The sequence below is a fragment of the Cynocephalus volans genome, chromosome 6, assembly GCF_027409185.1.
Source record: "Cynocephalus volans isolate mCynVol1 chromosome 6, mCynVol1.pri, whole genome shotgun sequence".
NCBI classification, from domain to species: domain Eukaryota; kingdom Metazoa; phylum Chordata; class Mammalia; order Dermoptera; family Cynocephalidae; genus Cynocephalus; species Cynocephalus volans.
In genome coordinates this window covers 105918793-105935432 of record NC_084465.1, presented here as the reverse complement: position 1 = coordinate 105935432, position 16640 = coordinate 105918793, and the positions used below count along the sequence as shown (strand labels likewise).

Below are 16640 nucleotides of genomic sequence, written 5' to 3'. Positions count from 1 at the left end.
TTGTTGTTGTTGCATATATAGGTTTAAGGTTTACTTAGTAATCCTTTGTGTAAGTGCCTATGGGAATATTTAATAAGTACTTTTTAGTAGGTGAAGGGCCAACTGTTCAACTTGTTTCTTATTTCAGAGTGATCTATAAAAGAAAAGCCTGCCCATCTATGTTGAATTGTATAGTTAAGATCCTATAATCTTGTAGCATGTGGTCAGTTTCCAGGGCCGCCTTTCTCTTTTTATTTATTTATTTATTTATTTATTTATTTATTTATTTATTTATTTATTTATTTATTTATTTATTTTAAAGAAATATTGTGGGAATTAATTTCTTTTTTCGGAGACTGTCAGGATGAATGTTCTTTGGAAATTCAGTTTGTAGTTAAATTAAGCTCACAGAAGGGAAACGGCTGCTTGGACCTCCCCTCACCTAAAAAGCTTATCAGTCACTTCCTGAACAAAGCAGGCTACTTATTATGACCCAATCAGGTCATGAACCCAGACATTTTCATTTTTCGGTGTTGATGATTTTAGTTATATATTACAGGTTTACTGCATGGTGTATTATTTTTATTTTTTTGGTACTAGTTTTGGACCAATCGAATACAAAGGCCCCATGAGTGCTGTTTACATTGAGAAGTTTGTCCGCCGGGTGATGAAACCACTTCTCTACATCCCATCTCAATCAGAATTACTAGATTTTCTCTCAAACTACGAGGTACCTGTCTTTCATATCTCCTCCATTCCCAAGGCCTTTCACTGGGTTGTATTGAATTGTTTGTATTAAAAGAGTGTTTTTCTTAACATACCTCCTGAATTGCAACAATTTAAAAAATCAATTATAGATAAGTCCCAGTTAAATGCTTTTTGAGGTACTGATTGTAAGGATGGTTTGGCCAAGTGAATTTTAAGAGAGTAGGATACTTACAAAATCTTGTCTATTTTTTGTTTGGGAATTTTCAATGAACTTTAAGTTTGTCTCAGTTAATTTAGAGTGCGTGAGAATTAACTTAGAATTTATATGCAGCTGCAAATTTCTAAGAATATTATTTGGTACTTACAGCATTATACCATGAGATACCTAGTTTTTCTTATCTGTTCCACTTCAGCTTTTTTTAAAACCGGAAATATGTTCCTTTCTATTTTATTAAGTGCATAACTATTTCAAGGTCTTATTTATAGAAAGTTTTGTAACTTTCTTAACATGTCTTCTCTCCTCCTTCCCTGTTGCAGCTTCAAACCCTGATAAATTATTGTTGTTTTTTTTTTGGTGGCTGGCTAGTACAGGATCTGAACCTTTGACCTTGGTGTTATAACACCATGCTGTAACCAACTGAGCTAACCAGCCAGCCTTTGTAGGATCTTTAATGCATATTCAGGACAGCTTATTATTGAGAGGCCAGTATTGAGATTATTAAAATAACCTCAAAAAATTATAAAAATAATTCCACAAAAAATTCATTGGAGCAAGTATAAAATCATACCTGGGTGCAAGTAAAATAGATACTTAGGTACAACAAAATCAAGACCATAAGTACCTGATAGCAATCAGAACCCTGTAAATCTAGACCTCACTAACTGATGATTTAGAATTTTGACTGGTTGAGTTTTACTTTTTGCACTATGTATATTTTGTACAGATTGGATATGCATTTTTTCACCAGAACATCATTTATAGCTTTTTAAATCATATTAGAAATCCTATTTATAGTGTTAACTATTAGCAGCTTCCCCAAGCAGTAGTGTTAATATCTAGTTATTCTGCTTATAATTCTTAGACATGCATCAGAGTAAATATTTCCTAATCTTATGAGGATAATGGATAGACTTCAGTGCACCTCTTAGGCTTGTCTCCTGTTTTGCATGGGCAGGCTGGTAGGCAAGAGCTGCACTAGGAGGCAGGCCACCTGGGCTGCCTGATTCCTTTGGTAGCACTAACTGGGTCTGTGATTTGGGGCAGGGTACTCACCTGCTGGTGGGGACCAGGGGCCTGGGCCAGGCTTTTCTTGAGGTTTCTTTTAACTCTTTAAGTGCAAAAATGTTATGGTGAGTTCTCACATAGATCTGCAGTAGATAATAGGCAGGCTCCCTGGAGGTGATACAGCAAAATGGCGAATCAGGAGTCCGGCAGACATGAGTCATAGCTCAGCACCATCACTTATCAGCCGTGTAGCCATGGGCAAGTTACTTAACCTCTTTCTTGTCTGTGCAACAGGAATAAACCAGACAAGACATAGAGCAGGCTGTTTAGCTCGGTTTATTAGAGCATGGTGTTATAACACCAAGGTCAAGGGTTCGCATCCCCATACCGGCCAGCCACCAAAAAAAAAAAAAATGAAAATGCCTAGAATGCAGTCTCAATAAATGAAAACTTGTTATCAGTAAAAATGTCATTATAGAAAAAATCCTGTATATTTAGCACTATTAAGAGAATTTAAAATGTACATAATACCTGCTGGAATTCATTTTAAAAACTTTGGTTTGTTTTGTAATGAAGATGATAAAAAATGACCAGCAAGCACCAAAAATTCATCATTCTGTGATGCATCATTGGAACTTTTGTGGAATACTGTGCTCAGTTTTGATTGCTGTCCTCTTTTTTTCTTAAATGTTTACTCATTCACTCCTAAAAAGGAAAGAGAGATAGGAGAGGAGCTATGGAACATCAAATATGTAGCGTGTGTTGACCCTTCCAAATAAAAGTGTGGAAAAGATTGAGATCATTTAGCTTAATAAGAGGACTCAGAAGCAGCTTCATTATAATTTTTAGTTCTATCAGATTTGTATCCAGAGAGTTCTGAGCCAGTTTTTCTGTTTCATTTCTTAGCAGAGGTCATGTGATAAAGAAGGACTCAACTAAGCTTTATTAGAGGCCTGGGGTTTTTTTTTCTTCAATTTATTGACTGGTAAGGGGATCTTAACTCTTGATTTGGTGTTGTCAGCACCATGCTCTTGCAAGTGAGCTAACCGGCCATCCCTGTATAGGGATCCACACCTGTAACCTTGGTGTTATCAGCACCACACTCTCCCAAGTGAGCCATGCACTGACCCAAGGCCTGGGTTTTAGACATCAGCAAGTCTCTCGTTTCTGACTTTCACTCAGATTGCTCATCTCTAAAATAAAGGAGTTGGCTTAGATCATCCCTACTGACATTTTCGGCTGCAGTGAAGTTTAGAGGTTGGAAAGGGATAGAAGAAAGCTTATAAGTTTTTGGTAATAAAAGTATTTTTGAGTTAATGCCCTCGAACATCTGTATCAGAGATCTTTCTAATCCTTTTTTATTTATTGCCTTGATGTTTCTAGCATTCTCTGTAGTTGCATTTGTAAGAGAAAGACAAGTGCATATTTATGACTGAGCAATGAGGATCGTTCCTTTTCAGGGGGTGGCAGCTGGCCAGTATGAGGATCCTTGACCTTGGTGTTATCAACACCCCCTCTAACCGACTGAGCTAACTAGCCAGCCCCAAAGGACGATTTCTTATCTTTAGCCTTAGCATTCTTTGAATCTGCTTTTTAGCAGTATTTTTAAAGGTCGTGCTCCAAGTATTTTTTTTGCGGCTGGCTGGTATGCAGATCCAAACCCTTGACCTTTAGTGTTATAGCACCGGATGCTCCAAGTATTGACATGGAGTTCATACCAGACTTACATCAGTGAGTCTGACATTACTCACAGTTGGTTTTTGGCAACCCACTTAGAGTGATATATGACAACGTTAGACTGTCTTTAAAAACAGGAACCGAAAGAGTGCCACCAAGATGGGACCCTAGATTGCTTCTGTCAGCCTTTAAAATGGCTTCCTCCCAAAAGCTCTGACTAGCTTTTATCAGGTTAATATCATCTTTTGCTGGGCTTCTCACTGAGATGAAATTGTCTGGTTGAGCAAGAGATAATACTTGATTAATTGTGAAAGAACTAGGGAGTAAAGACCAGCATAGCATTTGCCAAACCATTTATCTTGTGACATACACACACACTGTAAGATAACACAGACAAAATTCTAGATCCAGAAATGAAACCACTGTCATGGTTTTGACAGCTGAATGAACAGGGTAGTTAAAAGAATTTTTGGAGGTCCCAATATAGAGCACAATATACTTTTGGATATTTTACAAAATTAGACTTTCTTAACCTTGGCACAGTTGACATTTGGGGTCAGATAATTCTGTGTTGTGGGGGATCATCCTGTGCTTTGCAGGGTGTTTACGTTGTCCTCCACCCACTAGATGCCAACAGCATCCCCTCTCCCAGTTCTTGACAACCAAAAATATCTCCAGACATTGTCCCCCTTAGGGGACAAAATTGCCCCAGTTAAGAACCACTGCTCTAAATGATTCAGTTTCCCCAATTAAGGCCTTAAGATGATGTATCACATATGTTAGTACAAACATATCTTTTTTCACGTGGCACTCAGAAGGCCACAATTTAATAGTTGGGAGTTTATCATCTGCTTATAGTGGTAGCAGTACAGAGAATATGAAAATTAAACAGTGCCTTGACTAGAGAATTCTGGAATGTTATATGTGGAGGATTAAAGCCAGTATTAGAATGTCATCAATAGAGCTGTTCCTGATACTCAACTTTTTACTCGAATTATTTCTTTTCTCCAAAAAACAAAGCCATGTATTTAAAATATGTTAAGGAGTTTGCAAATTTAAAGAAATTTTACTATGAAAGATACTTGTTTTAGAGCCTTGTCTCCTAATTTATACATTTTATAAATATGGATTTCAATGTTGAGTATTTAAATGTACCAAAATTAGTTTGAGATAATTATTAATGTTTTTGTGGCACTTCTGAGGTTTGTTATAATGGCAGAGTTGTTTTTTTTTTTTGGCAGCTGGCCAGTAAAGAGATCGAACCCTGGATCTTGGTGTTACCAGCACCACAGTCTGTCCAGCTGAGCTGACGAGTGATTGTTTTTTGCTTGACTTACGTTTGTCTGCAGATATGTTTGTGACATTTTATAGGTGTGCATCTGATAATTATCCCCTCATGTAAAAAAAACCGTATTGATTGATTGTAAGCTTGTCTCTAATCTGGATATTTGTGAGCAGTTTGGACCATCATATAATTAGACAGTTAACATTTATTACTTGAGAAGTGATGATACCTGAGATAAGCAATTTTCTTTATTGACATAAACTTTTATCATATGTATACTGAACTCTGTTCATCTATGCTTATTCTATAGTTATAAAAAGGAATGCTCTAATTATACAGACTTGATTTTTCAACTTTATGATGCTGCAAAAGTCATATGCATTCAGTAGAAACCATACTTTGAGTACCAATACAATCATTCTGTTTTCACTTTCAGTACAGTTTACAATAAATTACATGACATATTCAACACTTTTTGTAAAATAAGTTTTGTGTTACATGATTTTGACCAACTGTAGGCTAACGTTAAGTATTCTGAGCATGTTTAAGGAAGGCTAGGCTAAGCAATGATGGTCGGTAGATTAGGTAGATTAAATGCATTTTCAACTTCTGATATTTTCAACTCACAATGGGTTTATCAGGACGTAACCTCATCTTAAGTCAGGGAGCATCTACATCTTAGTTTGAATTTTATAAGTCCTACAGTTAAATCCTTTCAAAAGCCTATTTCAGATGGTTTGATTATCAGTTTACCTAGAAGAGTAGAAGTTTCTAACCAACAGAAAGTATTTTATTTGATTTAGATAATTCAAACCCAACCAAATCAGATTGCTGATCATTAACCATAGCTGTATGTTTGTGAAATGTGACTCTGAGTCCAGAGGCAATTTCCAGGAAAACAGTTTTGCCTTTAATTTACCTAAACATCACAGACAGACATTAAAGGGTGAAAATAAGTACTCAACTCTGTAAATTTTGAAATACTTCAGTCATTAGTAGCAGTGAAATAATAAGTAAACTATGCATTGGTAAATTCCCTTCAGTTTTCAAGTGCTTTGACTTCTAATCTTCCCAATAGCCATGTGAGGTAGATGAGAATCGTAGATCCTTTGAGCAGATTAAGAGGCTAAGGTACAGAGAGGCTGTGATTTACCTAAGTGGGGACTAGATAGCTGATAGCCCAGGTCTCCTGGCTCTCAAATTCCTTCTTGTGTACCATGTTCCTTTCTCAGAGAAATGTTTTAAGGTTTCTGAATTGAAGTTTCAGTATCTATATAGAGGTTAAAACTTTGAATATTTAACTATTTTATATCGTTTTTGAACCTTTTTCTTTCATGATAGAAACATTTTATTTTATTTTATTTTTTTTAAAAGATGACCGGTAAGGGGATCTTAACCCCTGACTTGTTGTCAGCACCACACTCTCCCAAGTGAGCCACGGGCTGGCCCTCATGATAGAAAGTTTTTAAAGGTGGTGGCTTCTGAATTTGGCTGTAACTATTTTCCTTTATTTTTACAAACTCTTCTGAGAATAACAGTAAAGGACAGGTCCATGGCTCTTCTTGTTAAAGCAGCAGTTTTGCCATTTCCTGTTATTAATTGGGTCATTAACATTTATTCTGCAAAACTGGGAGTATTCTATGTGTGATAATCACAATATTGAGGCAGAGTAGTGTCTAGAATTTTCTTCCCGGATAAGCACCAAAATGATACTTATCGTATAGTAATAAATGTAGCTAAAAATTGACGCGAACTTGCCAGGGGATCCTACAAAGGGAGATTGAGCTCTAAGTCATCTCGTTGCAAACTGTGTCAAGAAATTCTACTTCCTTCAGTTACTCCAACTGTAGAATCCCTCTTCCTTGAGTGTTCTTTCTGCCTATTTAAGATATGCACAGGAAAATGTACCTTATTACTGTGGACAACACAGTCAAACAGAGCCCAGTGTTATTTTTATTTTGGTGGACATTAAGTTAATTAGAGGGAATAGGATTGAGTAATGATAATGTAATTTTATAAGTCACTAGTTCTGTGGCTCTTGTAATTTAAGTATTTTTCAGGCATCATTTGTCTTAGGTATCGGTAGCTTCTACATCAATAATGCTTTTAAAAAAATTTTGTTTTTAAAGCACTTGACAGAATCATTTGATTTCTACCTTATAATCTACCCACCAGTTGCCAACAGTAGTATTATTTAGAACTCTTATCTTGTATCTGCAGCCAAAATGTTTTTCAAAAATTTTTTTTGAATTCTATAATTTATCCATTTGAGAGCACTTATTTGAGATACATCCATTTATTTATTCTTAGCAGTTTGGTAAACCAAATTGTTTAAAAAGTGAAATGGGAAAAGGCTTGGCAATCTTTTATGGGGGAAGAAGGGAATTAGTTAAATTGCCAGGTGACAAAACACCTGAGCATTTTGGAATTTTCTAGAAAAACCTAGAATGCCTGGCACCTGGTACTATCGTATTGTTTATAAGTAAAATTATACTTTGAATTTTGAGCAAATAGACACCATTTCTGTCAGTTCATAGTTTTATAGCACTGTGAATATGTTTTCTACATTACATCCTTACATTTTCTAGGTGTGAGTTGACATTAGTGCAGAAATATTTCAAGTGCCGTTGAGTAAAAGCACACAAAGCAAGGCAGCTATTCCCATGGCCACTAGAGGGTGTGTGCACTGTTTGCTGGAATTTATGCTATACCGCAAATGGTACCCACTTAGGAAGGAAATATTTTATGCTGATGAGGATATGCTGGCCTCATATAAATAGCCTATTTTCAACTCCTCATTATACAGGTACTAAATATAGTGTACATTGTGGAATGGAATGAAAAACACACAAACTGGGTCAAGTTTCAATCTGGCACTCATAGTGTCTTGTCTTTTTCTACATTGTAAGGCTAGTGGAGGAGCTTTGTCTTATTTATCTTTTTATCTCCATTCATTCACTAATGAATGTTCCTTGTGTGCCTCCTCTGTGCTAGGCACACTCTGAGCTGGAGACATGTAGTGATGAACAAGGGAGACTGTCTGTTTCATGGGGTTACAACATGGAGATAGACAACAAACAGGAAAACAAGTAAACAAGGTGTGCTGGGTTGAGTAGTGTCTTACCCAAACTCTTGTCTGTATGGAACTTCAGAATGTAATGTTATTTGGGAATATGGTCTTTGCAGATGTAATTAGGTAAGGGTCTCTAGTTGAAATCATCCTGGATTTAGGGTGGGTCTAAATCCAGTGACTGGTATTTTGATGAGAAGCAGAGAGGACACAGAAACACAGAGAAGGCCCTGTGAAGACTGAGACAGAGATTGAAGTGATGCAGCCTCAAGCTAAGGAGCATCAGGAGCAACCAGAAGGTGGAAGAGCAAGGAAGGATTTTCCCTAGAGCTTTCAGAGAAAGCATGCCTTGCTGTCACCTTGACTGTGGACTTCTAACCACCAGAACTATGCAAGAATCAATTTCTGTTGTTTTAAGCCACCCAGTTTGTGGTAATTTGTTATGGCAACCCTAGGAAAGTAATACACAACATAATTTCAGATAAGTGCTATGAAGAAAAATAGGAAGGGTGATATGATAGAGTTGAGGGCAGGAGGAAGGGTGTAGCTGTTTTAGAATACAGGGACAGCATCTCTGAGGAAATGAGATTTGAGCAAAAACCTAAATAAAGTGAAGCATATGTGATGTGACCCAACCCTGAGGAGGTTGGAGAAAGTGCTCCAGGAGGTGGGAACAGTAAGTGCAAAGGCCCTGAGGAAGGAACAGGACTGGTGGGGCTGGAGGAGAGGGGAGAGTGGTGGGAGATGAGGTCATAGACCTGTCTTGCCACCGTTGTGCATCCTGATAAAACCTTTTTTTTTTTTCTGGTGGCTGGCCAGTACAGGGATCTGAACCCTTGACCTTGGTGTTAAAACACCATGCTCTAAACAACTGAGCTGACCAGCTGGCCCCTGATGAAACTTTTGTTTGGTTAGACAAGTGAAGGAAAGAGGAGCACTGGCAGTTGAGCTCCTGTGACTGTTCACCTGGTATCTGTTTAAGCATCTGGGAGAGGGCTAATAGAAACACTGAGGCTGGGACCTGGAGTTGAGTGGTCTTGGCACAGAGGGAAGCATCAGAATGTGGAGGCATAGCGTGAAACCTGACATCAGGTACCCAATGTGAGGGTGGCTCATGTGCAGGCCAGCTCATCTGGAAGAGGGCCTCCAAAGGCATTAAGCACAGATAGACAGGGTTAGAGTTGTCTGCTTTGATTGAGCCTATGGGTTTATTTGCATCTGAGCAAACAAGGGACCTAGACCTAGAAAGGTCAGTGTATATGTATGTGCATGTGTTTTGTCCACAAACTCCTTCTCTTTCAGATTTAAGCAAGAACTGTGGAAGAAACTGAAATAATGTGTAGCTAATTTTTGATAATTTCTTAAGTAATGATGCAGTTTCTGTTGGGGACACATTGAAACTTTGGGGAAATTATTGCAAAATTTGTTTTACCTAAAACATAACCAGAGCTGGTTTAGTAACTTTTAAGTGATAATTTGCAGTAGAAATAAAGAGATAATTATCACTTCATTTTATTTCCTCTTTTTTGTTATTTTGACGTATTCATGTTATGTTCTCATACATGCCAATTTTCAAAATTCAGTACAGACTGTCACAGTTTTATGAATATATTTCAAATAGCACTTAAAATATACTTTGCCTGTTTCTTGTGTTTTAATATTTTACAGTTTATATAACGTCATTTCATATATTTGTTTAATCGTGATCTTCGTTTCTTTGGCAATGAAAAGTAAAAACAGTTTTAACTGGGATTTCCTTTGGAAACTCAGAATTCATATTTATTTTATTTTCATTAATGTGCATACATGTGTGCATATGTGTATGTATACACATATGCAGTTGCATACATGCATGTAGATATATACATGTTTTTGACCACATATTCACTTCTGTGAAGCCACCAAAGATAATGTGGAAAGAGAGCTAAAATTCACCTTATTATGTTTCTACCCATAGAAAATTTATTAGTATTTAGAATGAATTTATTCCATTTGATTTTGATTTGGGAGATTGGTCAGGATTTAAAGAAACTTAAATGAGTCTGTTTCTTTCAATTAGTTTCCATTTTTGTTATCTTGTGTTCATTATTAACTAAGTGACTAGAATTTCTGAATATTTTGTCTTCCTTTGTTCTTAGTAGGAAAGCTTATTACACCACCAGAATATGGTTTGAAACTTTTAAGAACCCAAATACTATATAACTCGAAGCCAATTGTCAGGTATTTTTTTTTTTTTTTTAAAGATGACTGGTAAGGGGATCTTAACCCTTGACTTGGTGTTGTCAGCACCACGCTCACCCAGTGAGCTAACCGGCCATCCCTATATGGGATCCGAACCCATGGCCTTGGTGTTATCAGCACCACACTCTCCTGAGTGAGCCATGGGCCGGCTCCCAATTGTCAGTTTGCTTGTTAAAAACATTTTGAAGGAGTAAGACAAAAGAAAATCCTGTTTTCAGTAACTTTCCTTTCTCATTTCCTCAATTGTTTGAGAGGTTGTTTATCTGCTGGATTTTTTAGATGTTAGGACTAAACATTCCATCTTAGTTTCTATAAGAATGAGAACCAATTGATTTATATAAAGCTGAATCTTAGAATAAGCAAGTGGTTTATATTAGCGAGAGATGTTCCGCTGCAGATCAGAAATTTTCTATTTTATACAACATGCTGATTTTAAACTTTACCAACAGATTAAATTTTCATCTTGACTTTTAGTCTGATTTTGTCCCAATGACCAAATCAGCTTCCACAGTTACTTATCAAGAGCATGGTGCTAAGTGCTTTAGGGCTAGAAAGAAGTGTTCTTTCCATTTGCCTAGTGCTTTATAGTTCATCAGGCTCTCTCTTTACCCCATGAGGTAATACATGAAGAATTGTCATGTATTATTAGGTCATGTTTAGGTCATGAAACCAAGGCTTCACCTAAGGTTATTTATTCTGCCACTAGAGCTCGGACTTGAGCTTAAATCTTCTGCCTCCAAGCCCAGCAGTCTTTCGAAACTCAGGGACCTTACGATTTGGCTTTTAAGATAATACGATTGTCACAGAACAAAGCTGGTTAGAATGAGTATCACAGGGCCTTCAAAGAAGGAAGAAATTACTGTGAGCAGGAAGGCAGAATGTATCTGGTAGGGGACAGTTAATTGGTTTGGCAGAATGAGGGGGCATTCTGTGCTAAGCTTAGAGAGATGGAATGAGCAGATGGGACTGAGTTTGTGGGGGTGAAGGAGCAAGAGGACAGGAGATGGGCCCTCTGCACACTGACCCAATGAGAGAGGAGGGTTGCGACTGTGGAATGCTGGGTTCTCAGTTTGGGGAGAAAAAGCAGTCCCTGAAGGGGCTTGATCACAGGTGAAGCCAGTCCACATTTAACCCTTGTGAAGTGTGAAGGTATGTTTGGAGCAAGTAAGAGGGAGTGGTTGCAGAAGAAGCCTGAGAAAGGTTACAAAGAAATTATTGATACAGCTTGCCTGGAGTTGTTCAACAAAAACCAGTGAGCACCTGAACTTGATGGTGAGGTTTTGAGCCAGGTGCCTGGGAGAATTGTGCTGTCAACAGAGGTTGGAAAGACCTCCTCAGGGAGGGAGAAGGAAGACTCAGCTTTGAATGCTCCTGCATAACCACCGTGCAGTCCTGTCCAAGCTGCTGCAACTCCATCCCTTACTTGGTTTGTTGCCTAAATGGAGGGGAAGTTCAACCCCAACCTGCAACCTTCTCATGTGTTTACGTTTTTTTTAAAAAAGGGAAATGGAACAAGATGCATTAATTGTCAAATTATAATGTTACATCTTTCTTGTCTTAAAATATAGACAGTGCCTCAGTCACCTGATTCTGCTCTTGTTTTGCAGCCTGGAGTACTCGGGTACTTTGAGTTCAGTAGCTCACCCCAACCTCCTGGTTACTTGACCTTCTTCACGTCAGCATTACATTCATTAAAGAAAGGTAAAAATAATTCATATTTACACATTGGTGCTTTAACAGAAATGTATTTATTTTGATATCTTTTGCATATTTTATCATTATGATTATATTTTCTAATTTGCTTGATTCCTTTTCTCAATTTATTTTTAGTAAATAATTACATCGTTTAATGATTAGCAAACAGAAAGTACCGTACTACTTCACACAGTCTCTTTTTAAAAATATAGCTTGATCATATTGTGTCTGGAATTATGTATTTTGCACCTTTAAATTTATTATATCATAATCTTTTTTGTGTGTACAGTTACAAGTTTTGGTCAGAGTTTTTAGTGGTTATGTAATTTCTCAGTTAGATATACCATAATTTAGCAGTACCTTTCCTTTGAGAAGTATTTTTACAAGTATAAAAGTCATGTCATATTATAGCATAAGTCTACTGCCAGTTTCACTCTTCTCAAATCTATATTTTTTTAACTTAGTTGAAGCATATATTATTTGGAGTCCTGCTTTTTAAGTTAAACGTCATATCCTACCCATTTTTCCATGTTGCTCTGTGCTCTCTCTTTCATGACTTCCAAGACCTGTCAGTTCTCAGTTAGGTACATCTTCGTCTGCTCACTTGTCTACGTCTTTGTTACCTCTCTGGTCCAGGCCCCTTCACCCACACCTGCACTAGACCAGTGGACACTGAGCTCGTGTCCACTCTCAACCCTTCTTCCTTGTACTACAGCCTTTGCATGTGCTAGTCCTTCTGCCCAGAATGTGCCCTACCTCCCTAACCCCTGGGGTGCTGCTCACCACTGTCAGACTCCTGTTCATTGCATCCTTCATGGTCCAGCTCAAACAACACTTCTACAGTTAAATAACTGACCCCTCCCCAGAATTAAATTGGGTGCCCTGTTGTTTCTTTTACAGCACTTAACACAGTTTGCGTTTATGTATTATGTAGTTATAATTTGTTTAATGTCTGTTTTCTTACTCAGGCTATGAGATTTCTGAGGGCGGGGACCATGTGTCTTCACTATAGTGTTCTTTCTCTAGCATTTGGCACATACCTGGGGCTCAATCAGTATTTGCCAAGTGAGTGATGAGATTAATGGCCATATCATCTTCCCCCAGTAGAACATCTGAAAATATGTAACTGGATATTAGGTTGCTTCACATTTTCTTTCTTTTTTTTTTTTTTTGGGGGGGGGGTATACCATTAATACATCAGGTAGTTATACGGCTGGCCATTTTAATATATACATTGTCTTAAGATCTTATGCGTAGATAATCTACTGCGTTCATATTTTTTGTCTGGTACACACTGGGGGGGAATCAAGCTGTCATATAGCTTTTGTTCACTTGTAAGACTTTGAGCTGCACAGCTTCACGTGACTAAGAAGACTTAGTGAATTAAAGATCGACCTTTGAAAATAAAATACTGTCAACTTAAACAAGCTTAAGAAGTAGACATTCAGAGCTCTTCATGGAAAATTAAATAAAGCCCTGCAAAGAAGACCTTAACTGAAGATTATTTTAAAAAGGGTAACCTAGAGTCATTCACTAAAACGATGGTAGCATTCAAGTTGCTGAGCTGAAGAGAATAGTTCAAGATCGTGGAAGGATATTTTGTTATTTGGTTAGCTTGTGTTGTGTTGTGCTATGCCATGCTCGTGAGAAATAAATCACTCAATTTTTTTTATTCAGAAGTTTCTAAAATGGTGTTTCCTTTTGGAAAAACCCTTCCATATACAAGACAGTAGCCTTTTTCTGCTTTCTTTTCTGTAAGCAAAGGAAGGGTAAAATAGAGATAAGTAAAATAAGGATAAAATAAGGTCAAGAGGGATAAATGGTTAAAAATTACTCAAAGGTACAAAATGAACCTCTTTGGTCAAATCACTAATTTTGACAAATGAAATTTCTCATAATAAATGTAGTCTCATTCACCTTTTCTTTCCTTTTTTTTTTTTTTTGGTGGTGGCTGCCTGGTTCAGGGATCAAACCCCTGGACGTTGGTATTATCAACACGTTGCTCTAACCAACTGAGCTAACTGGCCAGGCTGATTTACCTTTTCTACATTCTTCTCAATCTTGTGATTCTAGTTGGGTCTTGTAAAATCCTGTCACATATTCAGGTTTGCAGGAGCTGAGATTAGTTCTAATTAATCCCTGTTCACCCCATTGTGGCTAAGTTCCCACTTAATCTTAGTGAACTGTTTCTAGAAGAAAAAGACAAATTTGGAATGATGACGTTCTATAATATGTAGAACTATGAAAGATTACCTAAAATAAATCTTGTCTTGGGCATTTGGGCTTTTTTTTCTACTACCCTGTATCAAATGGTATTTTCCTTATTATTAACAGCAGATGTGCGGGAAGAGAAACATACATGCTTTTTTTTTAATGGTATAGTTTCAAATGTAAGTTCTAGGTCAGTGTTGTGTTTAGATTTTGTACACAAATTGAGCCCTGAGAAATATTTGACACACTTAATGTGGTTATAGAGAGCTGAACTGAAGAAGTGTTTAGACTATTGTGGTAGAAAGCAGACACCCTGGTTCAACAAGTCATAAGCATTTACAAAATGCACATGTCTTTCCATTGCCTTAATGATTTTTTTAAAAATTGCCTTAGAAATAGCCAGGACAGTCTCTGAGTTCTGCATTTGTTTCTTGAACTAGCTGGCCATCAGTCTACAAATAACTTGAGTGTGTGCATGTACGCAGCATCATAACTAGGTGCTATGGGTGTGCTAAGAGGGGGGCTCATTCCTGCCTTCCAGGATGCCAGTGTTGTAAGACCTGGTTCTGGGGTGCTTTACCACTCCCTTAAAAGTGGTTATTTAATGTTTGATAGTTACACATGTGATAATAAAGGAAATTAGGGAAAATTCGCTTACCACCTCAGCACTGTAATATTAACTGCTTGCTTTTTGTTGTTATAACCATTTTCTTTCATCTCAGTTACCTGTGTCCTTTACCTGTTGATCTCTCAGCCTTAGTGCTGACCTGTCAGTTGATGTAGGCCCACCTGTTTGGTGGTATGGGCAAGAACCCTTTGTTATTTTTCTGTCCATTATTTCCCTAGTCTTTTTACTTTTATTATCATTTTTTATTTATTATTATTTTTATTTTCATGTAGTTAAGCCTCTGGTTCTTTTTCTTGATTTATTTTTTTCTGAAAATCTGATGACTAGTTTACTTTCTTCTTTTTTAAATTTAATAATTCTTAGCACTTCATGCTACCTGGGTTTCTTTGGCTTAAGATGTAGAGCACAATTGATTTTTTCCCGCTTTATATTGGCTACTCAGTTACTGCCATTTACAGGATCATGCTTCCTTTCTCATCTTGACAAGGCCTGCTTTATCACAGAATTTATTCTTTCATACATTTGTTCTATTTCTGTGTGTTATATATTCTTTCATGCAGTTGGTCTATTTCTGTGTTTTCTCTTGGCCTAGATACTATTTTTGAATGAGTCAATGTAATTTAATTTCTTGCTTTGTAAGTTGTTATTACTTGGTAAAGTCTGAACTCTTACTTCTTGTAGTTCTTGTGTTTTGAGGAATATTCTTTTGTATCCATCCATGCTTTTGGTTGGAATTATATTAAATGTATAAATTGACTTGAAGATAATTGACATGTTCATAACACTTAGCTTTCCTTTCTAGGATTACAGTGAGATTATTCATTTATTCAAACCTTTTAATTTTTTATAGTAGGTGTTACATGTCTCTCATTAATGTTTAATCATTTCAGAGTGCTGAATGATTAATTGTAGGCTGTCAGTCTTTGTGTATATTTCAAGAGCCCGAAGGAAACCAGCTCTCTTGTATTTCTCTCCTTTTCCCAGATTGCAAAGCCTATTCCTCTTGGAATCTTTTCACATTTGATCTTGGCAGACGGCCTTCTTTATTCTTTTACCTAAAGAAAATTTAGTAGAGGGATTGTATTTTTAAGTTGCTTACTTGATTTTCTTTTCATCTTATGATTTTTTAATTATTTGTTATAAAAATGTGTTCTGATAAAAGGGTATTATATTCAGCTATGATTCAGCAACTTTTGTGAAAGAGAAAATTTGCAGCAAATTTTGATTCTGTGTTTAATTTGACCTGCAAAATTCAGTGCGGTCTACAGGGAAGGGGGTGGTCTGGGAGCCAGCAGTGTCTGGTGCTCATGCCCCTGACAGGGTCTGTAAACTTGGAACAAAGAATTTAGCTATTCTGTGTTGGAGTCTGTCTATCTAAATTTGGAGAGGGTGGCAGTAAGGATAAATTCGTGTTTTATAAGGCCAGTTCATATGTGAAATACTTAATATGTGAATAAAGTCAAGTATTAAAGTGTATAGTTCCTTTAATAGAAACTAAACCACTTGGCTGAAAGCACCTCGAATGAAGATTGTGTCTGTTTTAGCAAAAGCATCTACACAAGAAATTATGTCACTTGACTGACCAGCAAACCCAGTCTTCCTCTTCTCCTTTCCTGTAGCATCCCATCCCTGCTTCTGTTTGTACTGCATGTTTTTCTCAGTGTAGAATTGACTGAGTCTATTTCCCACCAGAGTAGGAGCTGATTTGTTCAGATGATATTTACTGAGTGCCTTGAGGCCAGGGTTTTGTCTTCTCATTCCTACAACTCTAACACCCTGCTTGACCATAGTTGTAGAAGAAAGGATGAGTGAATGATTAATAGAGGATACTTGACAAAGATTTAGTTGTGGGATTTTGAAAGTCGTTTTGCATATCTTCCCACCACCACTGTTTCCCATGTCTGGCCCTTCAGTATATGTG

The 16640-nt window shown here is 37.1% G+C and overlaps 1 protein-coding gene across 3 annotated transcripts in view; it reads left to right on the top strand.

The window, feature by feature from the left end:
- Nucleotides 1–16640, top strand: part of TXNDC11 (thioredoxin domain containing 11) — a 59202-nt gene that overhangs the window by 11947 nt on the left and 30615 nt on the right. The window contains exons 4-5 of one of the 3 annotated variants that reach the window (XM_063100389.1): nt 580–709; nt 11793–11886. In XM_063100389.1, coding sequence (XP_062956459.1) covers nt 580–709; nt 11793–11886 — 224 coding nt within the window. Of the gene's footprint in view, nt 1–579; nt 710–11792; nt 11887–16640 lie in introns of those variants that run through there. The other 2 variants (XM_063100390.1, XM_063100391.1) reach the window with 2 other exon arrangements.